Source organism: Megalobrama amblycephala, linkage group LG16 (assembly GCF_018812025.1).
Source record: "Megalobrama amblycephala isolate DHTTF-2021 linkage group LG16, ASM1881202v1, whole genome shotgun sequence".
NCBI lineage: Eukaryota > Metazoa > Chordata > Actinopteri > Cypriniformes > Xenocyprididae > Megalobrama > Megalobrama amblycephala.
The window spans coordinates 21,375,095-21,402,216 of record NC_063059.1 but is presented as its reverse complement, the minus strand read 5'-3'; the positions used below and the strand labels follow the sequence as shown (position 1 = coordinate 21,402,216).

At 38.0% G+C, this 27,122-nt stretch overlaps 1 protein-coding gene across 1 annotated transcript; it reads left to right on the top strand.

Annotated features, from left to right (window-relative positions):
- Positions 1-2,075: 2,075 nt before the first annotated feature.
- Positions 2,076-25,656, top strand: si:ch211-235m3.5 (BICD family-like cargo adapter 1). Its single transcript, XM_048160033.1, has 10 exons — positions 2,076-2,432; positions 3,842-4,057; positions 9,605-9,721; positions 10,057-10,203; positions 10,627-10,806; positions 11,348-11,497; positions 19,512-19,589; positions 21,717-21,817; positions 21,920-22,040; positions 22,998-25,656. The coding sequence occupies exons 1-10, from the start codon at positions 2,181-2,183 to the stop codon at positions 23,199-23,201; spliced, it is 1,566 nt and encodes a 521-aa protein (XP_048015990.1). The 5' UTR covers positions 2,076-2,180; the 3' UTR covers positions 23,202-25,656.
- Positions 25,657-27,122: the final 1,466 nt, after the last annotated feature.

Below are 27,122 nucleotides of genomic sequence, written 5' to 3'. Positions count from 1 at the left end.
ATCAGCTCCTGGGCCAAATCCTGACTGATGGCAATCCATTCTTGCCTCATTAGTGCTCAGAGTTGAACACAATTTCTGGGCTTGTACTTGTCGACTTGCCTTTTGAGGATTGACCAGAGGCCTGTACCATGATGGTAGTTGAACAAACTCAGGGTAATAGAATTAGTTTCAAGTTTACAAAACCAAACCACTCCAATCTGGCTTTGTTGGTACCATGATGCTGATCGTCAACTTTCTCTGTTAACTCAGGATTTGATCCTGAGTTTGTGGAGCTTGTGCCCATAAATGTGTGACATCATGGTACCTAAAACCCAGGATTGGAGCTAATCCAGCTTCATGGTACAGGCTCCAGGTCCTGTGTGGATTAAGATGGCCATGGATCCAAAATTTGAATGTAATGATCTCAGAAGCACTTCATTATCACTCTTGCCTTGTGACATGGTGCACCATCATGCTGGAAAATGCACGGAGCATCACCACATTGCTCCTGAATCACTGGAAGAAGTTGCTCTTGAAGGACGTTTTGTTCTTTAATCATCGCAGTGTTTTGGGGCACAGTTGTAAGTGCACTCATTCACACTTTCCCATGTGCTGATGATATGAATAATAAAATAATGTTAGTTTCTCATTTTGTGCCAGGGCCAAAAAAAGGGGGTTTTGTGAAATGTATCTTTCTGCATTTATTTATAATGTATCTGATCACTATAGCACAATAATCTAGAAACAATGTGAATCAACACCACAGCAACTGAAGCAATTAATTTTTTTTTTTTTTTTTTCCCCCACTGCTAATACTTTTGGCCATGGCTGTAGTTCACCATCCAATGGGGTACTTCAAATTAAAGTTGAGTATAATGTTTGAGCCTTTCGTCTTGGACAGTAAGGCATTTAACTCATTTAATTCAAGGATTATTCTAAAAATCCTTAAATCTAAAGATATACCTTTCTCATTTAAGGTTATTATTGTTGTGATATTATAGAATAGATTGACAAATAAAATTAAATCCAAATTTTTCAAAATAATTTTTGGTCCCAGCAACTATTCCTCATATGAAGGAATAGTTGAACTAAAAACCATATATATTCTTGAGATGTTTTAATTTGTTTAAGCTACTTATCTTGTGTTTTATGGAGGCATTGTAAAATAATGTTAGAATGTAAGAAATAAAAAGTTGCATGACGTTAAACATCAGACTACTGTAGACTACTGTATTCATTTTCCATTTCTTATCTTGTTTTAATTAGTTTGCCCACAAATGTGATTGGCCAAGCAGTGTTGTATGTCCTATAGATATAATTACATATTAATCATTCACAGTAATGTGTTGCCTAAATATAGTGTACTAATATAGTGTGTTCTGTAGAAAGAAAGAAAGAAAGAAAGAAAGAAAGAAAGAAAGAAAGAAAGAAAAGAAAGAATATACCCTTAAGGGCACACCGGAAAAAAAACAAAAAAATCATGAGATATCATTTTGGTATTAAGTTCCAGACTACTGTATTCTGCTGTTGCATTGATTATCAACAATTACATTAACAGAATAGTGGGTGGAGTCCAACTATTACCACATTTGCACACAGCCATCATTCCAAAATGGGGCTTTAACCGGTGGAAGTCTCGTCCGCTTTTGGAGTTCCCCCCTTTGGTTCAAGAGCATTTTGTGAAACATTTTTATTTGCAATAAATATTGTAATTTCATTTATTCATATGTAAATCTGTTTAATTTTTGTGGAATGTATTGCATTTATTTGTGCTTCTGATTTTAGCTATTTGTGAATAAATGTTCTATTTGTAAATATGTGCAATGCGTGTAAATGTTGCAACAATAATAACCCCATACGCTAATCTCGTTTTTTCGTGTAAAATGAAATATGTCATATAAACTATCTACGGTCTATTTGCATGTTGTAGGCCTGCATGTAATGTGTTCTCAAAATGTGCTTACTATATTATTTAGTATGATCTAAAAATTTATTGTAATACATCTGTTAAAAAAAGAAAAAGGATAAAGTCACGAGTTACCTGAAACTAACTCACAAGCCCAACCCACACACGAGTTCCTTTCCATAATCCGCCTTCAAAAAAAAAAAAAAAAACATGAGTGACAACCACAGGACTCTTACCCACTCTCACATACAGAAGCACAAACGCATGGAGCGTTTTCACTCATAATACGGACGTCATGAGTCGGGGAGAAGAGCTGATACATAATATACATAAAATGGAAGTGGAGGAAGATTTCTATTCATATGAATTCAATAATGATGACGATCTGCCGGTGTATAAGGACAGTGAGGAGTTGTTCGCAGCTCTTCGGCAAAAGGAGGATGAAGTTCTTCTTGCTGCTCAGGTGGGAAATGCTCTACTCATAGAGAACAGACAGCTGAAAGAAGAGAGAGACGCACTTCATGACAAATACATGCAGCAGCTGGAGGTGAGACTCGAGACAAGTTCTTCCCATGGTCGTTTCCATTTCTCTGCAGCTTAATAACCACACTGTATTTATAGCGAGTCGTCATAATTTCCGTCTTTTGTCTTTTTTTTGGCGACACTGTTGTCTTCTAAAGGTTGCTGTTTTATATAAAACGTAATAATGTAGTGTAATCTGATGATGTTACAGCTTTCCTTAGAACGAACTTTACTTCTCTGAGCCATTTTTTGCAGTGCCTTTAAGCAACTGGTGCCATGATCATTTTTAGGAACTGTATGAAGTCAGGTTCACACAGGTCTCCTAGCTGAGTGTCTTCATTTTCAGCTCCATATCTATTGTAGTATCACTTCAAACTTACTTTTTCTTAAATGTTTTCTTGGAACAGTTTTTTTTTTTTTTTTTTTTTTTTGAACAGTATACTTTCTTTAAGGCAAAGGAAAGGACACACTTTTATAGTTTATCTAATACAATCAGACGTGTTTTTGGTTTTCAAATACTTTTTAGGCCAGTGTATGAATATATAAATATGTATTTTAGGCAGATGTTCAAAATTTCATGCAACAGTAAGGAAATTTAACAAGTTCGTTGCATGGTTATCATTTTAAAATGATCTGAACTAAGAAATGAGAGCAGGGCCACATCAGATTTCATGTGTGTTGTCTCATTTAATGACTGCAAATCAGATTCAGTCAAAGCATGACTTTGAATATTAAATCTGTTACCTTAAAGGGATAGTTCACCCTGAAATTAAAATTCTGTTATCATTTACTAACCCTCATGTCGTTCCATACCGTATGACTTAATCATATGGGGAAATCAAAACAAGATATTAAAAAAAAAAAAAAAAATTCTGGGGTTTTGATCCCAAAGGCTTTCATTGTATTAAAAGAAAGTACTAAGATGTTTTTAAAAATATCTTCTACAGCATTTATTAATCTTTGTTAATGTTAATTTCAACATTTACTAATATATTATCAAAATTAAGAGTTATATTTTGTTAACATTAGTTAATGAACCTCAACAAACAATGAACTGCTGTATTTTTTTATTAAATAATGTTAACAAAGATTAACAAATACATTAACAAATGTGTTGCTCATCGTTAGTTCATATAAGTTAATACATCAACTAATGTTAACAAATGAACCTTACTGTAAAGTGTTACCATATCTTCTTTTGTGTTACACAGAAGAAAGAACATCATACAGGTTTGGAATGACATGAGGGTAAAATGGTGGAAATAAATGGTGACTGTCATTGCAAGTTTACTACTACTAAAAACAAATGTCCTGGGCATAGTTGGTGTTTTGCTAGGATCCACTATTAATGTAAAGTTTTTTATAACTTTAGTGTGATATCTCAGATTGGTCTAAGTGAAATCAAACACTGTGAAGACATGATTGTGTCCTCAGGAGCTGCAGCAGGGCAGGTACGAGCTGCGGGTGAAGCTGGATGACTGTCAGGCACAGTGGGAGAGCCAGGTGTCCGAGCTGGAGCGAGACGTGCAGGAGCTGCAGGTGCAGGTGGAGAGACTGAACCAGACTCTGAGTGAGGCTGAAAGAGAGAAGAGCAGACTGAAGCATGAGCACAGCGAACAGAGCCAGAGACTCAGAGAAGAGCTGCAGAGGGTCAGTGAAACCTACTATACTGTACATCATCCCTTACATCACCCAACTTTTACCCTTCTTTTCAAGCATCACTTTTACTATATGATGTTTTATTAACAAAATTTGGGAGGAGCAGGTGTAAATAATTAGACTAATTAGCACAAGTGGAAAGCATTCAGCTAATCAACCAACAACAAGAGGTATATATACTGCAGACTTAACTCTGTTCGTTGACAGTTTATCAGCATCCCTCCACCACCCCATCTCCTCACTTCTAGTTCTATCTCTCATTACCACATCCGGGGGGAGTACTCTGGGTTCGGGCCAAAATTCCGAGCTCAGAGCCCTCCCCCTGGACAGCACGCCAAATACGCATTACTTTACTCTATCTAATTTTATGTATATGTGAACTCGTGAATGCTCATATTTTGGGTAGTAATCTGAACCCCGAGTATTAATCCTTGGTGTATCATTGGAACTACAGGGATGAAATGACACCTCAAGTAGTGCAGCATTTGACCAGTAAGCAACCACCAACACACACTTACATTTTCCTAAAATATTATAAAAATATATTTCATCAATAATTGCACAATGTCATTGTAACCTTTTGCCTCACTCATATATGTAGTGATCATAGTGACAAGCCAGTTTTCATGATATAATCATTAAAGGCAGGTGCATTGGAAGTTGAATGTGCCCTTTATTAGCCAGACTTCAAAACCTAACCACACACGTAATACATACACATACGCAGGGGTCATAAAAGAATAAAATGATTAGAAGGCCAGTAATGCAACAGATACTGTCTCTCGCTCAGATAAAGATGACATCACACTGTTCCTTCCCTCAGTGTAGCAGATATGAAATGGTAGAATGGGTCATCCACACAGTCCTAAGCCTAATATATGCTTAGTAAATCTATGGGTAACACAACAAGGTTGAGTTGTTAATTACACAAGTAAACATGAACGAACAATGAACAATGCATCTACACCATTTGTTAATCTTAATGTTAATTTCGACATATAATAATACATTTTCAGTTCAAAAATTGTACCTGATAACATTAGTTAATGTGCTGTGAACAAAAATAGAATAACTGCATTTTGCATAAAGAAAATGAAACTTATATAACTTGATATTTGGTATTTTTTCCCACTATGATGTTATTTTTTATAATAATTTTCTTTTGAAATTTTAAATAATTCACATTATTCATAATGGTAATTCTCATTACCATAAAAACAGTAATGTTTTACATTACTACAGTAAAATATTACTGTAACACAATCATTTTTTTGTAAAAGAGAAAGTACATAGTAGGACTTGTCCAAAAAGTCAAAACAAGAAGAAAAAAAATCAACACAAACCAATTTACCGTATTAATATATAATTTGATTATAAAGAAATATTGGAATTAGAACAATTAATGTACAGATATCAGTAGTTTTACTTTTACTATTTACTATTTTCTATGGCTTCTTTTATGTGATGGAAAACCTAAATTTAGATGCACCTGCTCCTGTTGATTCATTCACACACCTTGCTCTCACATTGGGCTGGTATCTAATCTTACAGACTTGTTATGCTCAAGGTCAAGGTTTACACATTTTTTTAGGTGTTTGCACACTTGCCAGGATTCCCAGTTCAAACTCATAAGCTCATTTAAAAAGCTGTTCATGACATTTAATCCCAGTTTTTTATGACAGACATGCTAAAACACTCCGTTATGTTCTGTTATGTCTGTAGTCATATATTGTTGTCAGTTTGGATTAGAGTAATGACTAACTCATACTGTTCCACTGGGTGGTCCCACACCCTCTCATTCTCCACACGTCAGCTGACTCAAGTAGACGTAGAGACTGTCTTTGGCTATTTTTTTTTTCCAAGAAGTCAAAGTTCAGGAAATACTGATGTTTACTGTATGTATCCTGTCCTGCTCTGAAGCAAGAGGAAGTATGTCTTACTCATTCCACTGCGGCTTCCACCATGTCTAAGCTCTTTTTTTAAACTGCTCTCGGATGGTGTCTAGAGTGGAGTTATAGAAAAACGTCTTGTGGTTCAGTTGCAGATGAGCTTTTGTCAGTTATGGTAAACGGCCTTTTGTCCAGTCCTTGAATGGAATGGTAAGTATTTAAGCTATACTTTTTGAGACAAAAGTAAACTTGTGTGTCTGTCTGTGTGGACCAGGGTCCCCATCAATTTATTATGCTTAATGAACACACTAAATAAAAAACCCTATATGTGAGGGTTTGGATTAGTTTAGGTTAAATGTGTGTAATTGTAAGTATTCCTTACAGCCTGTTGTTACTGTTTATTACATACTCTTAGTACCTAACAGTCTGTACAGAATCAGAATCAGAAAGAGCTTTATTGCCAGGAATTTGCGTTGGTACTGAAGCTTCCAGTGTACACATACAAATACAAAAAGAGACATAGTAATAACATTTAAGAAATAAAATTTAAGAAAACTATAAGCATAGTTATAATAAACATATTTACAGATTACAAAGATTTTTACAGTTTTATGAATAATATGAATAAACAGAAGTGATATAATATTAATATAACAGGCAGTAATAATATGAATAAACAGTACAGAGGCACTAAGAGAGTCTATCAGGAGAATACGGGGTAATTTCAAGGAAATCGGCCTACCCCAGTTGTTTACAGAGAAAGCTCAAAACAAGCATTTGTTTTTCCAGGAAAGCTGTGCCTTCCTGTTGGAGGGAGTAAACCTATCAGAATGCAAACATGCTTGCATCCTGCTAGGTTTCTCTCAGGTGCTGGGTCTTCTGACAGTTTTACCAAATCTAACATCCATTCAGGAGTATCAGTATGAACTGTGTTGTTGTTACTTGTGGGACAATAAACAGGGATATTTGTATGAATATAAACCCTAAAGTAATGTATATTTCCTCTGCACATTTTTTATCACCTTTAAATAAATGTTTACTGGAAGTGTAGAGTTGTTGAGGTCACACGACTCTGATTCAGCAAATCAGTCACAGTTTAATTGCGTGATTTGTAAATCATTCACACTTGTGCTGTTCTCCAGTCACCTGCTGTGAGGTAATGCTCCTCAACAAACTGCATGATTTGAAGTATCATTCAAGTTTAACACCTGTATGAGCAACGGCAATAGTGATGCATCCCACCATAGAAACACCATCAATGGTATTAAATTGGTTATGTGCAATGTTCTGACAATGTTAAGAAACAAATATTCTTCTCTAATAAATAAGTCTTAAAGATGCAGTAAGCGATTTTTGAAAAAAAAAAAAAAAAAGCACTGTTGAAAAGTGGATCAGACCGAGCACCAAAACACACTTGTAGCCAATTAGCAGTAAGCGGCATATGCAGTCATGATGGGGGAGGAAGTGTCACAGTTCCCTCGTCTCCAGGACTCCAATTCCCATGATCCTCTTGTCTCCTCACCTGCACTCACTTCCCTTGTCAGCTCCTCATCTTCACTCATCACTTATCAGCTACACCTGGACCTTATCATCTGCACTCCCTTTTTATATGGACTCACTCCCTTCACTCCTTGTCTGATCTTAATGTTATGTTTGATGTGTTTGGTGTGATTCCTTCTTTGTGGATTAAAATACCTATTATTGTGGAGATCCGTTTACGACTCATCACTGCAGCACCAGAGTAACAGAGAGAGAGCTCAGTGCACAAGACAGACATTAGCAGAACGAGGGAGATGGCAGAGAAATTACAAAAGAGGAAAAGGCCAAGGGAATATAACTTTAAAAAGAAGGGTTACGATCAGGCAAGAGGTAGGACCCGCATTAATATCGGAGAAGCTTTCCAGTGTTGGAGAGACCTTAAGGAGCGGCAAGGCCTGAAAACAGACGCAGAGGTTGCTTTATTTCTTCTCAATACGTGAGTGTCATTGGTTTTCACAACCTGTGTTTCACAGAACTAAGATGTGCAGTCTTTTGCTTGAATATACTTGTGTGTCATCTTCATTGTTTGTTCATTTGCATTATTATTATAAGCCCGGATTGTCTAAACCTCTTCCACTGCCCGTTTTAACCATCGGCTCCCAAACTGTGTCTGAAAAGTGAGAAAACGTAATATATCATAATATATGGTTTTTCTTTTGGTTCCCCTTTTAGTGATCACTATAACCTCTTAATCTTGTCACATTTGTAATATATTAGTTACTTGGCCTATCGTGTTATGTAGGGAGCTGTTCATGAAAGCTGGGATGACCTTGCCATCGAAGGAGTAGAGGAGCTAGATACCAATTAATCATTCAGCCTGAATTATCATAGTAATACAAATTGCTTTCACTTATTGATGACATCATACCCTCAGCGGCAGCAGATTTAGCCATAGTCGTTGCTTGTGTTGCATAGCATGTACTTGAATGTGGGGACGGAGGCATCAAGATAGGGGTGTGATCGTTTAGGGTAGGGACATGTTTGTTTTGGTGATTTCAAATATCAACAGTTTTTACCAGAAATTGCTTACTGCTCCTTTAAGTCGGAAGCCTCCAAATTCATGCACAGAATTTAACAATGTATATAAAGTTGCTTCCAGAGTTATGTGTAACATTTAGGTTTTTTGTTTGTTTGTTCTTGAAGCAAATTCACTCTTTTTGTTTGTTTGTTTGTTTGTTTTGTTTGTTCTTAAAGCAAATTCACTCTTTTGACAGCATTTGTGTCATGTAAAAAAAAAACACATATATATATATATATATATATATATATATATATATATATATATATATATATATATATATATATATATATATATATATATATATATATATATATATATATATATATATATATATATATATATATATAGTAGTCTCTTCAATAAAGCTTGTGACACAATCTGATTAAGAAAGAAATTGAGATTTATTAGTTTAGAGACACCACAAGAGATTGATATTTTTCACCAAGAATGCCATCTGGCTTGGGACATCAGCTGGCAGGATCGTTATTGAATGCTACAGGGGCTAGACTTGCACTAGTTAACATAATAGCACGTTAGCTTTATTTCCCGTCCTGAATAGCCTTTCCCTCAAGGGACCACTAACCTTGTGGTGGTTGGTAGTTGAGTCTCATTGAACCAGGACCTCTTGCCACCCCTCCATATGCTGTTGAGCGTGGGGTCATTCCCCGCCCCATACACACTCACAGTGACTATCTAGGATGATGATGATGCCACTGCCAAGACCAAGATGCCAAGCTGCATCTGTCATCTGGCTCTTTGATCTGGTTCTGAGCGTGTGTGATGAACACTGACGGCTGTCCAGTTATCTGCTGATTCAGGTTTGTCACCACAGGCCTCCGAACGCCCAGTGCAGGCTTTTGTTTAGCTCTTATCAAGCGAACTTAACTCCTTTTCATTATGAAAATGGGACACATTCCTTAGTGGAAAAACACATCTTTTTGTTATTGTTGCTTTCTCTTCTTAATTGTGACTCTCTGGAATATCAGCCCATTCAATTTGTGAACACACTGCATGTATTTGAAAGCTAAAAAAAGAGTTTTGCGGTTCAGACAGTGGTTTTGATAAGTGAGCTGTGTTGTGTATTTTTAGGGTATGGAAGTGGAGCGAACCATGACCAGCGAGCTTCAAAGTCTAAAACAGGAAATGAGAGAAAGGGGGCATTCCAGACCCCAGGATGAAGAAATCATCAATGCTCTTAGAGAACAGGTGAGAAACAATTCCATACTTGCACACTCGGATATCTGTATATGTTATACATGATGAAAATATATTCAAATAATAGTCCAACACTGCAGCTTTCCATGCATGCTTGTTTATTAAATATTATATAACAGTTCATTCCGGACCTCAAATTTTATTGGCTGAGTGACGTTCAAAGAGTGCTTTCCACATAATAAAGTGACAGCATCTGTAGTGTGAACAATTATAGAATTTTCTGACTTTAAAGTGTAGATAGAATAATGTAGCGGGAAAGTTGTGATAGTTGTGTGTGTGTGTGTGTGTGTGTGTGTGTGTGTGTGTGTGTGTGTGTGTGTGTTCAGGTTGCACGGCTCACGCAACGGGAGCAAACACTTGAACAGAGCTTGAAGATGACTTGTCACGAGAATGAGGAACTCAAAGACAGTGTGTCCTCACTACACAAACGCCTGGATTTACAGGAACAACAGAGTCACACACACATACAACAGGTTCGGTTGCTCATTTGAGCAGAATGCTTAATGCTAACTAACAAGGTGGGAAACTGTTGGCCTTTAGATTACGTGGAACTGGAATCTGGTGGTTCGGGATTTCTGCCTTAAAATTTCAGTACAGTTCTTATGATAGGTAAAAGTGTAGTCACATGATCCAGAGATGTCAAACATTCTCGAATGCTGATGTTTTGCCATTGTGTTAGTATAAGATGTCTGTGTGTGCACCAGAAATCAAAAATTTTTGTCAAAAGTGGCAAAATGGTTGTTTTATTTTCTTTTATACATTTAGGAAAAAATGTGCTCTCATAAATGTAAAAATGCAGAATTCAGGGTCAAATATTGTCTCTTTCTAAAAATAATGTGCACACATTTGTACATATCCTACAAGAATAATAATACATTTTTTTTTCTCTGTCTCAGCTGGCGGAGGCCTGGCAAGAAGTGGATAGAGTTCGTTCCTGGGCACATGAGCTGCAGTCTCAGGTAGAGGAGCTCCAGGAGGAAGTGGCCCTCCAGGAGAAAAGTCACAATGACACATCTCTACTGTCTGAGCTTGAAAACAATCTGGACACCGCAAACTGGAGCCTGGACAAAGAACAGGTGATACACTGAACTGTACTCACTGCAACCTGATAATGCCTGATTGTACCTCACTGTACTCAAATAAATGCGTTACAGGAAAAAGAGCCTTGTATTGCAAGCTAATTTTGCGTGGGCTGGGTTAAAATTAATACACGTACAAGGGATAGCGTAACAGGTCACCATTTTTATGGTCATCTTTTGGCCACATTTAATCAGATTTTGCCTTCACTATTTCACATAATTAGTCCAAGAGGGTAAAAACTTTTCCATGTAGTCTGTATTGTCTGCCTCTAAAGCTGTTCACACACCAGTAAAGAATCGGTTCAGCACATTTCAGTTGCTGCCTATATGTAAAGCATTCAAAATCCCCAGTCTCTTGTGAGGTTCTCGATCAAGATGCTGCATTAGAAGGAAGATTCTTTCAGAGGCAGTAGGCAGTAAGACTGCTCACCTGCTTTTGGAACAATGCTAAATACACATAAGATATTTACGGTACATTTATGCCTATTAATTTGATATTTGGGCACAACCAGAACATCTATCTACCCTTGCCCAACAGGTCTCTCAGGAGTTGCACTACATCCTAGAATTGCTTCGACCTGTAGCCTACAGATCAGAGACTGAACAGAACTCAGATGACAGCCTGCAGGGCATGCTGGGACAATTGAAACATGCAGCACAATGGATAGCACAGAGTGACACGCTACAGGTAAAGTTGTTTCATATGGAACACACAGTGACACAAGCGTAACAGAAATTGACATGTGATGTGCTGCATATAACATATCATCTTCCCTGGAGTATTTTGACATCTCGTACTGTCTCACATTTCAGTAACAATAATTCACATTCACATGGATATAGTAGTGGGCAAAAGTGGTCTGGAGGGGATGTATGTTTTTTAACGACCCTACAATTCCCAGCCAGCACACTAACGTGGGGCCCAAATGGGTGTCACCTGGGCTATCTAAATGGGGCCTAGCCAGTTTTCCATGTAGGCCCCACATGGGTTAGCCCAGATGAAATGAACACTGCTGTGCACACTACAGGGTGTTAAATGTAACACTGAAACGTGTTGTAGTTAATGAGATAATTAAGTGATTAATTGAGTGATGAGTATTTTTGAAGATAGCTGATCATAACAAGCAAAATCACTGAACAAAAGAGGAACAACAAGAACAGAATCTACAGCCACAGCCTTAAATGAAATCAGTTGAAGATAAAAGAAGATGTTACATCTCTTGAGATCTGATTAATCAACTCCGAAAAAACAGCATTACCAGCTTCACTTATTAGTAACCAGTTTGACTTTATTTCTGTCATACGTCTTCAGAAGTTCTTAGGCAGTTTGACATTTTAATATTTGTTTTTTTCTGGTTGCTCTAACTGTGTATGTTATGGCAAGAACAAGCAAAAATGTGATCAGATGCTATCAGCTGTTTGATGATAAGAATAAAATCATCATGTAGTGGCTTAATTCAGTGATATGTCTGAGTTCTATGTGGGCGATATGATATTAATTTTGTTTTATTGTTGTGTTGTGATTCTACAGCAAGACATTGAGCACAATTTAATAAGAAAATCTGAATGAGTTTTAAAACACAATACACATTTTGAACTCCTGCAAGTTTTGCTCACACACAGACATCAATAATCAGTGTATGAATCTCAACAATGGTGACATGCTTCATGTCACAATGCTTTCTGGGAGCCATGGATGAGTTTTATATGATGCACCCAGAATACATTGCAGCAAGAAGCATGTCACCGTTGTTGAGATTCATAGGGTGATTTTTGATGTGATTTTCTGTGTGTGTCTAAAACACATAAGAGTTTCAAAGTGTTTTGTGTACAATATGTTTTTAAACAGGAGTTAAAAACCTTTTTTTTTTTTTTTTAAATCATTGTTTATTTGATTAAAACACTGCTTGATCTCATACTGTAGTCACATGGGTGCTATAATCAGTAATTCTCATGAGTTCAGCAAATAAGGCCAGTATGTGATGAATACAACTGTATCATCAACAAGAAACCAACATCATCTTTATCATGTTTCCTCTTGCTGTTTTCTCCATAACAAACAGTTACAGCAGCCAGAGAAAAACTTCACTGGGTTACTTCACTGTAACCCTGTTCCCTGAAAAGGCGGGAACGAGAAGCTGCACTTGATCAGCGCTATGGGAACGTCTTTAGTCGTGACCAGCTGTAAATATATGTGTAAAACAACGTCAGACCCCCAGGCTGTGAAGTGTGCCACAAAGCACAGAGAGTCTCAGACACTAGCTTGCCATGTTGACTCAAGGGCGCAAGAGCCCGGAGTAACATGAACATCCAAACTATAAAATCTTATGAATGTGTGTGGAGAGGACCAACCTGCCGCATCACAAACATTTTGTAAGGGGGCGCCCCCTGCCAAAACCTAGAAGAGGCAACCTCCTTGGTGGAATGAGTCCTGATGCCTGTTGGCGAAGTTTGACCACACGCCTCATAGGCAAGGGCAATAGCATCTCTCACCCAATGTGACATGGTCTGTTTCATGGCGGCCGCACCCCTGCTATGGCCACCATGACAAACGAATAATTGCTCTGACTTACGCCACTGGCTAGTGCGGTGGACGTAAGTCTGAAGAGCACAGACTGGACAGTCTGTGAAGTCTCTCCTGCTCCGGCGTAGTGAATGGCAGAGGGCAGAAGGCTTCAAGAGTAACCGGATGCAAGTTCGAGAAAGGAACCTTAGGCAGATAGTCAGGATGAGGATGCAAAATAGCTTTCACCACTCCTGGGGCAAAGTCTAAGAAGGATGGCACAATGGACAGAGCCTGCAAATCCCCAGTTCTTTCCAGAGAAGTTATAGCCATAAGAAAAAACATTTTCAGAGTTAACAGCTTGTCAGAAACTGACTCTAATGGTTCAAAGGGGTCTCAACCAGGCCCTCCATAACTTTATCTAGTGGAGGGAGTCCTAGCATTTAATGGTCTCAATAACATCAGGTGAAAGCCCTGTGTCCCTCAGTTGGTTCCCTTCAGGGGCCAAACATGAAGGTTTCCACATCTCCATCAGGGGATGATATATTGTCCCCTGCACCTGAGACAAAAGGTCTCTCCTCAACGGCTCGCTTTGGGCGATACCGAAGGGGAGAGACCTTTTGTCTCAGGTGCAGGGGACAATATATGATCCCCTGATGGAGATGTGGAAACCTTCATGTTATCTCCGAGAACCATATTCCATTCAGCCAATGCGGCACTATCAGAAAGAGGCAAGTCCCTTGTTGGCGAAATTTGGCTAGAACTCCTGGGAGCACAGAAACCAGAGGAAACGCATACAGGCGCATACTGGGCCACATATGCGCATCACATCCAGACCCAGCAGAAGCTGGGTGACTCCGAAAGAAATAGAGTGGACATGGTGCTGCCTGTTGGGGGCGAAGAGGTCTATCTGTTTGATAAAATCATTACCAGATTTGTTTGACTACCTCGGGTGGAGATTCTACTCCCCCGTCTGTATGCTCTGTCTGGACCGATATCTGGGGATATAAATCACCATGAGGGACAGGAACTTGTCCTGAGCCCAGAGCAGAATGCGCTGCACTAGCCTGTCTAGACGTCGCAAATGCAGGCCACCCTGGGGATTCATATTAGAGGCTACCACAGTAATGTCCACCCGCACTAGAACATGGTAACCCCTTAACTGGTGGCGGAAGTACTTCAGGGCCAGAAATACAGCCATCAATTCGAGGCAATTGATCTGCCAATCGAGATGATGACCTCCCCATATCCCGTTGGACTGGACGGCCACCTAAGGCCACTCCCCAGCCCGTACGGGAAGCGTCTGTTGTTGGCATCTTGCAACATCAACGCATATAGAGTCGGACCCAAGGTGAAGAACCGGGGTCTGAGCCACATAGAAAGGGAACGAAGCCGCAGCGCATAACCCTTACCATAAACATGGATTTTAGAAAGTGCACGAAGCATTAGCGCGTGACTTACCATAAACATGGATTTTAGAAATGGAAGCACTCAGCGCGTAGGGAATTACTTAGACAAAACCTCTCGGCTCTGAGCCACAACTGAAATGTCTCATATGCAAGAGGCCCATAGGAATCACAGAGGACGCTGATGCCATGAGACCTAACATTTCTTGATACTGCAGAACAGTGCAATCTTGGCCTAGCCTGACATTGTTCAGGGTGGTTAGAACAGTCTCAATTCGAGCGGGAGACAATTGTGCCCACGTCATGGTCGAATCCCATATGACTCCTAAATATGTCGTTCTCTGGGTAGGACAGAGAACACTTTTGTCTCGTTTAGTCTCAACCCTAAAGAAAATAGATGAGCTAGTACGACATCTGTGTTGTAATGCCATCTCGTGACTGTGCTAGTATTAGCCAGTCGTCTATGTAACTCAAAATGTGAATGCCCTGGAGTCACCATGGAGCCAGTGCTACATCCATACATTTTGTGTATGTGCGGTGGGGTAATGAGGCTAGGCCGAATGGAAGAACACGATATTGGTAAGCTTCGCCCCCGAAAGCGAACCTCAGGAACCTCCTGTGTTGTGAAATATATATGTCCTTAAGATCAATCATGACAAACCAATCATGATGTTGGATTGTGACACGGACATCTTTACAGTTAACACCTTGAACTTGAGAGCTTTGACTGAATGGTTTAAGCCTCAAAGATCTAAGATTGGACGCAGCCCCTCGTCCTTTTAGAAACTAAGTAGTATCTGCTGTAGTAACCTGACTCTCTCTCTAGAGGGGGAAACATGCTCAATGGTCTCTTTCTTCAGAAGAGATTGCAGCTCTTGTGACAGTAAAGTCGCTTGCCCCGGCTTCACGGTAGTGGAGACCACACCATTGAAACGCGAAGGACAATGAATATATTGGATTCTGTATCCTTTTTCTACTGTCTTTAGAACCCACGCAGAAATTCCTGGCAGTAGTTTCCACGCTGCCAAGTTCTCTGAAATGGGCACTAATTTTGATAATTCCCTTTGAGGGGATGTTAAATGTATGAATCTTATGTAACCTGGCAGGGAAAGAGTTAATGAAAATGAAGCAGTTGGGACCCAGGTGTTTTCTTTCCAATCCCAGACAGCAACATAGTGTGGCCCAAATCCGGCCCACATCTGGTACATGTGGATTACACGTGGACCAGATGTGGGGCGAATCTGGCCCGACACTATGTTGCTGTCAGGGATGCAATAAATAAATAAATCTTATTTGTAATCTATTTTTAATCTTATTTTTAAAAAAATATATTAATTTGTGTTTTATACATCATGTTAGTACTGTATTCGTATGTATTACTTTAATGATCTATTTAATAATTGATTTAGCATCAGTATAAAGAAAATTACTCAAACTCAAATATTCAGATGCATTGCAGAAAATAGTTAGAAAATGAACTAGTTTATGAAAATAATGCTAGAAATATTATGGTAATGAAACAGGCTCCATTTGCAAAAACATTTCTTTCTTTCTTTTTTTTTATTATTTGGAGGTCAAATGTCACCTGGACCTGTTTTTGTGAGATTTGCCCATTACAAATGGAGGGGGGTTCAGAATATATTTACATTTACATTTAGTCATTTAGCAGATGCTTTTCTCAAAAGTGACTTACAAATGAGAGTAGTAGAAGCAATCAAATCAACATGAGAACAACAGTATGTAAGTGTTGTGTGAAGTCACAGTTACGTTAGTAAAGTGCTCGTAGCAAGGATTTTTTTTTTTTTTTTTTTTTTTTTTTTATAAATACACCAATCGATGGAAAAAGAATGGAAATCAAAGTAAGTGCTACTATTACTGGGTCAAGTGCTGACGAAAAAGATACGTCTTTAGCATTTTTTTATAGCGCGTGGCAGGTCATTCCACCAGCCAGGAACAGACCCGGAGAAGGTCCGTGATAGTGATTTTGTGCCCCTTTGTGATGGCACCAGAAGGCACCGTTCACTTGCAGAACGCAAGTTTCTGGAGGGTGCATAAGTCTGAAGTAGTGAGTTAAGGTATAGCGGTGCAGAGCCAGAGGTCGTTCTGTAGGCAAACATCAGAGCCTTGAATTGGATGCGAGCAGCTATTGGCAGCCAATGCAGACTGATGAAGAGAGGTGTGACATGCGCTCTCTTCGGTTCGTTAAAGGCCAGTCTTGCTGCAGCATTCTGGACCAGTGTAGAGGCTTGACAGTGCATGCTGGAAGGCCAGTCAAGAGAGCATTACAATAGTCCAGTCTGGACAAGAGCTTGGACAAGAATTTGTGTGGAATGCTCCAATAGGAAGGGTCTAATCTTCCTGATGTTGTACAAGGCAAATCTGCAGGACCGGGCCGTTGTAGCAATATGGTCTGTGAAGCTTAAACAATCATCCATCACCACTCCAAGGTTCCTGGCTGTCCTGGAAGCAGTAATGGTTGACGACCCAAGTTGAATTGAAAGGTTATGATGAAGTGTTGGGTTGGCACTGACCACAAGTAGTTCAGTTTTTGCAAGGTTGAGTTGAAGGTGGTGGTCCTTCATCCAGGCAGAAATGGCTGTCAGGCAGGCTGCGATGCGATCTGGTTTGAATGAGAGGTAGAGTTGTGTGTCATCAGCATAACAGTGATAGGAGAAACCATGTTCCTGAATGACAGATCCTAGTGATGACATGTAGATGGAGAAGAAAAGTGGTCCAAGCACAGAGCCCTGAAGTACCCCAGTAGCAAGATGATGCGACTTGGACACCTCACCTCTCCAAGATACCCTGAAGGACCTACCTGAGAGGTAAGACTTGAACTACTGGAGTGCGGTTCCCGAGATGCCCTTCGACATGAGGGTTGACAGGAGGATCTGGTGGTTAACTGTGTCAAAAGCAGCAGACAGATCCAGCAAGATGAGTACTGATGATTTTGAAGTTGCTCGTGCCAGTCTCAGGGCTTCAGTGACTGAGAGCAAGGCAGTCTCAGTTGAGTGGCCACTCTTGAAGCCAGACTGGTGGTTGTCAAGGAGGTTGTTCTGTGTGAAATAAGTAGACAGTTGGTTGAATACAACTCTCTCAAGTGTCTTAGCAATGAAAGGAAGAAGGAATACTGGTCTGTAGTTTTCTAAAAGTGCTGGATTCAGAGTGGATTTCTTAAGCAGTGGTGTAATCCTAGCCTGCTTAAAAGCTGTGGGAAATGTTCCAGTGTGAAGGGAAGAATTGACTATGTATTTGTATTTAATGTATTGATAAAGAATTGAGAATATATATATATATATATATATATATATATATATATATATATATATATATATATATATATATATATATATATATATATATATATATATATATATATATATACAGTACAGTCCAAAAGTTTGGAACCACTAAGATTTTTAATGTTTTTAAAAGAAGTTTCGTCTGCTCACCAAGGCTACATTTATTTAATTAAAATAAATGTAGTACTGTGCATAGTAAAAAAAACTAGTACAGTAAAAAACAGTAATATTGTGAAATATTATTACAATTTAAAATAACTGTGTACTATTTAAATATATTTGACAAAGTAATTTATTCCTGTGATGCAAAGCTGAATTTTCAGCATCGTTACTCCAGTCTTCAGTGTCACATGATCCTTCAGAAATCATTCTAATATGCTGATTTGCTGCTCAATAAACATTTATGATTATTTTCAATGTTGAAAACAGTTGTGTACTTTTTTTTCAGGATTCCTTGATGAATAGAAAGTTCAAAAGAACAGCATTTATCTGAAATACAAAGCTTCTGTAGCATTATACACTACCGTTCAAAAGTTTGGGGTCAGTAATTTTTATTTTTATTTTTTTGAAAAGAAATTAAAGAAATGAATACTTTTATTCAGCAAGGATGCATTAAATCAATCAAAAGTGGCAGTAAAGACATTTATAATGTGACAAAAGATTAGATTTCAGATAAACACTGTTCTTTTGAACTTTCTATTCATCAAATAATCCTGAAAAAAAATATTGTACACAAATATTTTGTACAATTGTACACATTAAATGTTTCTTGAGCAGCAGATCAGCATATTAGAATGATTTCTGAAGGATCATGTGACACTGAAGACTGGAGTAATGATGCTGAAAATTCAGCTTTGCCATCACAGGAATAAATTACTTTGTGAAATATATTCAAATAGAAAACAGTTATTTTAAATTATAATAATATTTCACAATATTACTGTTTTTACTGTATTTTTAATTAAATAAATGTAGCCTTGGTGAGCAGATGAAACTTCTTTTAAAAAACATAAAAAATCTTAGTGGTTCCAAACTTTTGGACTGTACTATATATATATATATATATATATATATATATATTTTTTTTTTTTTTAACTGTCAGTTTGCATCAGTAATTGCTGAAATTTTCTCTTTTATTGATGGACAAAACTTTCCACTATGCTATTGATGCATTATATTGCTAGTTTGGGCCAGTTGATACTGGTTGAGTGTTGGTGTGTGCATTGAAGTGGGAATTGCATCAGAGTTTTGTTGTCCAGGTTGGGGTGTGTTCAGTGGGCATCAATGAAGCCACAAATGTAGCCAGAGGTAGAGTTCAGAGAGAGAAAAAGAGGGAGAGATGGAACAGAGGGCCATTTATATACGTTACATGATACTGATCCTGTAGAGATACACCCTGCCATCAAGGCCTCACAAAGACAACACTTCACAAATTCTCCCAGGCTAACCACCGTGCAGTGCTGAACCCTCCTGTATCATTTGTGTCTGCAGGAGATGAGGAAGCCCATTGTGGGACCGGTGAGCGATCCTTGTGAGAATGTCATCCGGATACAGGAGCTACAGGATCAGGTAACATTTATTCATGCATTCAAGCTTTCAGCCACAACCAATAACAGCCCAATACCACTATCACTGACCTGGGGTCAGTTTCTTAAAAAAGGATCCATTGTTTGGAGGGCCTGGCAAAGCCTGAGGAATTTTTGTACAAAGATTCACTGCTTTTCTTACTTGGATTCTCAGCTGAATTAAGATATTTAACAAATGCAGTCAGTTGGTGAATTTGTTGTGAGTCTTCAGTATATTTGCTTTCAGGAAGAAAAGCAACATGGCAAGATATGTAAAACTAGTCCTCACTGACTCTCATTTGGGCTTTTCACACTTTAAATGGCTAAAGGTGAAATGTGTCAATTCTGGCAAAAATGATCATTTACATAAATAATAGTTTTCAAACACTTTCACCCCATCTAAATGACATGCTTCACCTTTAAAGGTCCCGTTCTTCGTGATCCCATGTTTCAAACTTTAGTTAGTGTGTAATGTTGTTGTTAGAGTATAAATAAAATCTGTAAAATTTTAAAGCTCAAAGTTCAATGCCAAGCGAGATATTTTATTTAACAGAAGTCGCCTACATCGAACGGCCAGTTTGGACTACATCCCTCTACTTCCTTCTTTAATGACGTCACTAAAACAGTTTTTTGACTAACCTCCGCCCACAGGAATACACAAGAGTTGCGTTTGTAGAGTGCGTTTGTCGCCATGTCGTTGGAACGCTGTTATTTTCGTCCCGCAGTCCAATCACCGGGTCTGATTCCGGCTCAAATTGATAGGGTAAAATTAAAGACATGTTTACAATAACACGAGTGCATGCATCTCCACGTTATGGTAAGAGGCGTGACTTTTCCGGGCACGGTGCGCTCAGAGCTGTCGAATCACAACACAGGAACCGCTGGCACAATCAGAACTCGTTATGTATTTCTGAAGGAGGGACTTCATAGAACAAGGAAGTCATCAGCCCGTTTTTATGACAGTGGAAACAGCGGTATACAGATAAGTAAATTATGTGAAAAATACTGTTTTTTTTTACACGCGAAACATGAACACATGTTATATTGCACACTATAAACACAATCAAAGCTTCAAAAAAACACGAAAAACGGGACCTTTAAACCCACCATTAACATAATCCTGTCTTATCTTGTTCTATGTTTTACACTCTTCATACTTTGCCCTGGGATTAATGTCTGTCCTGGGTCAGCAGTTTTCAAGATATGCGACTTGACAACTACACTACCAATTTAAATTGGTTGGAGTATCTGTTTATGATTGTTGTCATTGATCAACATTTTTAACAGATGCTAAAAAAAAACACAATGTATGAAAGTTTCTGCAACTGAAAGCTCATCAATATTTAATGAGGCACAATCTTAGTTTAAAGGGTTTGTTCATCCAAAAATGAAATTTCTGTCATTAAGTACTCACCCTCATGTTGTTCCAAACCCGTAAGACCTTCGTTCATCTTCGGAACACAAATGAAGATATTTTTGATGAAATCCAAGATGTTTTTTTATCCTCCATAGAAAACAACGTAAGCAACGTCCAGGATCTTCGTCAGAACAGCAACTCATTATTATTGGCCAGCTACTGCGTCAGCATCACACACATGCGTCGTTTTGCTCACGTGTACAGCGTCGGCCAATACTGAGCTGGCATTCAGACTTAGAACCTGGAAGCGCTGAATGTAAACAGCGTAGGAGAATGACACAGAAGATAAGATATTGTTGAATAAAGTCGTTATTTTTGTTTTGTTTTTGTAAACAAAAAATATTCTCATCGCTTCATAACATTAAGGTTAAACCATTGTAGTCACTCTGACTATTTTAACAATGTTTTTACTACTTTTCTGGATTTTGAATGTGATAATTATGTTGCTTTCTATGGGGGATAAAAAAAACTCTTGGATTTCATCAAAAATATCTTAATTTGTGTTCTGAAGATGAACGAAAATCTTACGGATGTGGAATGGGAGTTTAATGCTTGTCTGTTTCTAAACAACTCACTGTAACATTTTTCATGTGTACAAGTCCAAGAAAAATATTTAAAATGTTTCTTATGCCTTTAAAAACATTTTGATCATTGAGCTTAAGCTTGCAAAATCATTTAACATATTAACCATAATTTGTTGGCATCCTCTCTCAGAATGAGCTTCTCATAGCAGAAAACGCCAAACTCAAGCTGCGGCTTATGGATGAGGAAGTAGTTCAGCAGGCCATAAAGGAGCGTGATGATGCCATCGCAAAGTAAATATTGAACATTTACTTGGCACTTAAATGTTTATGAGAAAGTAAATATACATAATATGAATATAATTTTTAAGAAAGTGTTGGTTTCCTCTCATGCAGGAAGACAGCGATGGAAGCAGAGCTTCTGAGGACTAAGCAAGATATGATGTGTTTAAACAATCAACTCCTGGAAGCCATTCAGCGTAAACTTGAACTTTCACAAGAACTGGAGGCCTGGCAGGTAGAAAACTGATGTCTGATTACACTACTAGGCAAGTAGCAGGATTAGTTTCCTGCTACTTGCCAGGTTTATGAGGCGGATATTGTCCATTAGTTTAGTTTAATTTAGTTTGACTTTATTGTCTGTATAGATTTCCTGAACAAGTAATCTTCTTTGACACTGGCATAGAAGATACATCTTAACAGACAATACTATACATTCACATATCACATAATAAAACACATGGAACATACATTTTTTTCCCACAACATAGTTCCTTTGTCTTCTCTATGTTCAGCTGTAGATGACTATTATCAAACCACTGTACAAGACTTTCAATATACTCAAAATAAGACACTATTTGTGTCTGTTTGGCAAGAGATTAAAACCAAGTCATCAGCGTATTTGATGATTTTATGGATGCCTCTGCAGTTGCCGTGGTTTGCTACATGACATATGGACAAAAATATATATTTCATGGTCACAAATTAAGAATTTGTTCCCTTGATTTACTAAACCGTGGCAACATTGTACTAATTCGTTTCCTTGTTTTGATTTAACTAAAACAAAGGATCAAAATATTACAACATAGCCACAATTTAATAAAGCAAGGTAACAAAATCTTAATTTGTGGCCACAGTTTAACTAAAACAAAGGAATGCATTCTTAATTCATGGCCACGAGATGTGTATATATTTTCTTTCTCTGACGTTTGCAATTTGCAATTTGCAATGACCTGCACTTGTTTCTGAATCTGTACTGTTCAGTGGTTGTACTCTGTCACCCCCTGCTGTTCACTCTTGAAACACGCAGCTGTTTAATGTGGCATGGAACTGCTTTTGAGATTAAATGAACTGCTATCAACTAGACACAATTAAAATAATAATGTGCAAAAGAATAAATACACTTTCATTCTTAAGTAGATTTTAAAAATGTTATAATTTGTAATATTTTGATCTATTGATGTGTACCCCTCAGGACGATATTCAGATTATCATCAATCAACAGCTAAGGAGCCAACAGCAGACAGAACAGCAGCAACTGCCTCAGAAGAGATCAGTGGGTCGTCTGTCTTTCCTGCGTAAGTCCAGACGGCCCTCTTCTTCCCCCTCGGTTATATCAGAGATCAGCCCTGAGCAGAACCTGTCACCCTGGAGAGACTGGCTCAAACTGAGCAAATGATCCTGCTGCTCCGCCTCCAGTACCTCAGACCATATCAGACGCTCATGACTTACGATCCAGCCGTCAATGCCAAAAACACTCTCTAACCATGTTAGAAAACTATGTTTTAAAAAAGACCTGCTTATATAAAACCACATTAATTTCACATGTGCAAAAATACATGGTCACATGTGGAACACATCCTTTGCACATGGGAAATGTGGTTTTGGAACAGTTCTCGTGTGAAATCCATGTGATCTCATGGAAAACATGGGAAATTCATGTGGTTTTTCAGTAAGGGTTTGCTGATTCTCACCAAAACACATTTCTCCCCAAACTCAAAATATATAAAGAAGTAATAATTTGTATGAAGATAATTAACTTTTTAGAACTTTTTTTGTTGTGACATTTATGTGACAATCAAGCACATTACCTTCTCAAAATTTTCATAAATGTAAAAAAAATGTTTCCCATGTTAATGTTTCCCATTATTGTCAAAGGTGATCATCATTGAACTCTCTCAGTAAAAATAATGAAACATAAATACTATCATGATGATGTATTAATATTTTACAATTTCAGAATCCTTATTTTTGCATTACAGTAATAAGAATGAGATATTTTTGTTGTGGTAATGGAATGTGCTTTGATTGTTATCTTATTGTTCCTAAAATTTAATTTCCTCATGCAAAATATGATTTTTTGTTTTGTTCTATTGGCTTTGGAGAAATTTGTTTTTAAAAGTTTTTGTGAGAATTAATTGTATACTATGACTATTTATACTTACAGTTGTATGATTTTGTTGAAAATTTGTTTATTTAAATGGTACTATTAATTTACATGGTACATGTTTGTTGCCATCAAATCATAAATGTAAGTGATGAGAGAATCAATACAATGACATCATGCTGGCCATGATCTTGTTGATTTGAATGGCATTTAACTTAATGATATTATGAAATAATAACATTACGTAGAAAGAAACATTTACCTGAACTGCAACATGTGGGCATGAAAGTATGTTTCAGTAGACTGTAGTGAAATACTCAAGATGGTGCTTAAGATTTCAAAAACTGACATTGTTCAATTCAATAATGCTCCGTATCATATGAAGAATTTGTAGTGCTCAAACTTGTGCCATTGTGATGCCTGTTCACACCTAGAACAATAACCATAAACCACAAAGATAACTTTATAAGCGCTCACACCAGCGCACATTATTGTTCTGTTTATTATAAGGACACGCTGCAGATTTGTTATCTGTCACTTTAAATGCTCAAGCTCTTTAAAGCTGGATGGATTCTGATTGGCTCTTTTTATTGTTCGTCAAATGGAAATTGTTCTGAAAGTGATTCCAACGATTTCATTTCTCTGTGCTGTAATCTTTATAATTGTGGTGTGGACTCTGCTAATCTTTTATATTTTATATTTAGTACAATCATTATAGTTATCGTCCTTGGTGTGAACGGGCCTTAGAATGATTCAGTGATCTTTGTGCTCTGGCACAGTTCATTGCTGAATACTGTTCTACTATAAATGTGTTAATGCAGTTTTTAGTTTTGTATATATTCATATATTTGTGACAGATTTGTACAATTACATTTTTTTTATTATGTACAGCACTGTCTTCAGAATATTTATTGAGAAATGAATTTGCACATCATGCTTCAGTAAAAGTTAAAAAGAAAATCTGTTGTGTAAAGCATTAGAACACTAGTAGACATTGTTCTGTTCATTTGAGCATCAGCCAGTTTCTTCATAACCCTCTGGTGCTCTTCGGCCATTTTTGACTGAAACATTTTACTTATTGTTTTTTTAGAATTATTTACTTCATCGGACTGGCACAAAACTTGGTAAAGGTTTTGGCACTTGCTATGTAAACACACAAAATCATTATCATGAATTGAAAAGGTTAAATGGTCCTGAAAAAATAGTCAAACTTGTGCTGTTCGCAGTCAAAAATTAGCGCATTGGAAACAAAAGGGAAGTGAATTTTATATAGTGGAAACGTTTGGTACTGCGCCCCAAACAAAATCTTACTGAAAGCTCATTTAATTGAAATATAAAAAAAAAAAAAAAAAAAAAAAAAATGGAACACAACTTGTTTTGATTTATAGTTTGGGTTTTCTCACAGTTTTAGAGTAAAGTACGCTTTACTCTAATTTGCATATTTATAATAATATGTATTTCATATACAAACTGAAAATATTTTTTGTACATTTTTCATAACAATAAACTTTTTAAAAGTACACTTTATTTATTTATTTTACATTTTTAAAATTTGTTTTCCTTTTTATTCAGCAATAATCTGTCATGTGTCTTTTTTTAAAAAGAGACCAAACTTAAGGAAAACAAGATGTCCTTAATCCTGTCTCAATGAATGACTAATGTGTTGTGATTTGTTATCTCTTTTGTTTTTCTGATATGCTTGGCTCATTCAGTGAACAAATGTGATGACAAGACTGTGTTAATGTGCTTTTGTACTGGACAAAGTTATGTTGTATTAGTGTACATTAGCTGCCTATATTAGCAGGGGTTGTTCCATTGGTCCACGTATAGATGTTTGTTCAATGTATAGCTTTATTCCTAAAAATAAATTAAAACATAATAATAAAGTATTGCACTGGGTTACCAGTGACGAAGCAGACACACGAGTGTGTGACTCCAAAGCATTCAAAATTTATGACAGTTTATGACAGGTCTTTGCTCAAAAAGTGAATGAATGGATTGAACTACTGCATACCATAAAAATCACATAAAAAAAACAATCAAATTAAAAAAATATAGTCATTTAATTGAAATAAAAATAAATAAAAAATCTGTGATTTTTGACCGCCATGCGAGGAGCACCAAAGTGAATAGAGAAATCGCTATCAAATGGCAATCATTAGTCATTCATTGACACAGAATGCTTTGAACAAGATTTAAGGACATCTTGCAATGGGTATCCTTGATGAGTGCTTCAGTCAAGTCATGAGAAGTTATTAATATCTGTTGAGTCTGAAGGGAATTTTGAAGTATACATTGAGGAATAAAAAGTTTTGAAAATACTTTTCATTTGTTTTAGGTTGCTTGTAAAAGTTTGTTTAGAGTATTTTATCTTTTATAGGAATAAGAACCACCTGGTTTCACCTGGGGGGGGGGGATTATAGCTTTAAAACTGTGAACAGAGCCCCCAACCGAAGGCCAGGGGGGAGCTGGAGGAGCAGACCACGGGGGCTCTAAAAAGGTCAGGGTCCTGGCTGAATGCCAGGGCGGCACTGGAGGAACTGACCAGGCAGGTTCCCTGGGGTCTGGAGTCCTGGCTGAATGCCAGGGCGGCACTGGAGGAACCGACCAGGCAGGTTCCCTGGGGTCTGGAGTCCTGGCTGGTTGCCAGGGCGGCGCTGGAGGAACCGACCAGGCGGGTTCCAGCGGTTCAAACGGCCGGGGCAGTGGCAGCAGGGCAGAAAGCCTGGACGACAGCGGCAGGACACAAGGCTTGGTTGACGGCGGCAGGGCAGACGACCTGGGCGGCGGCGGCGGCAGGGCTGGCCAAGGGTGCTCCGTGGTCGTATCAGGGAGAGCGGGCTGCTCTGGGACGACGGCAGGGCAAGGCGCTTCGTTGCCGCCGGCAGGGCAAGGCGCTCAGGAAACCAGAGAACAACCGCTGGAGCGGACTCACTGGCTGGGGGATTATAGCTTTAAAACTGTGGGCAGTTGCATTTTATTTATCAAGCATATATAATAGTGTCACGGGCACACAAGAACAAGATGTTGAGATCCAGTTGCAGCATTTATTGGTAAATCCAGACACGTAAAACCAAAGGCAGGCAAGGGTCAAAATCCATATAATCAGTCCACAAACAAAAAGCCAGAGATACAAAGTGCACGTCACAATACAACAAACCACAACTGAGGACAGAAACAACGGAGATTAAACAGACACTAATGAACACACAC

Coding starts and splice junctions, on each gene's coding strand:
- si:ch211-235m3.5 (XM_048160033.1), top strand. CDS start 2,181: ATGAGTCGGGGAGAAGAGCTGATACATAATATACATAAAATGGAAGTG. Junction 4,058..9,604: donor TCAGAGAAGAGCTGCAGAGG/GTCAGTGAAACC, acceptor GTGTATTTTTAG/GGTATGGAAGTGGAGCGAAC. Junction 10,807..11,347: donor GGAGCCTGGACAAAGAACAG/GTGATACACTGA, acceptor CTTGCCCAACAG/GTCTCTCAGGAGTTGCACTA.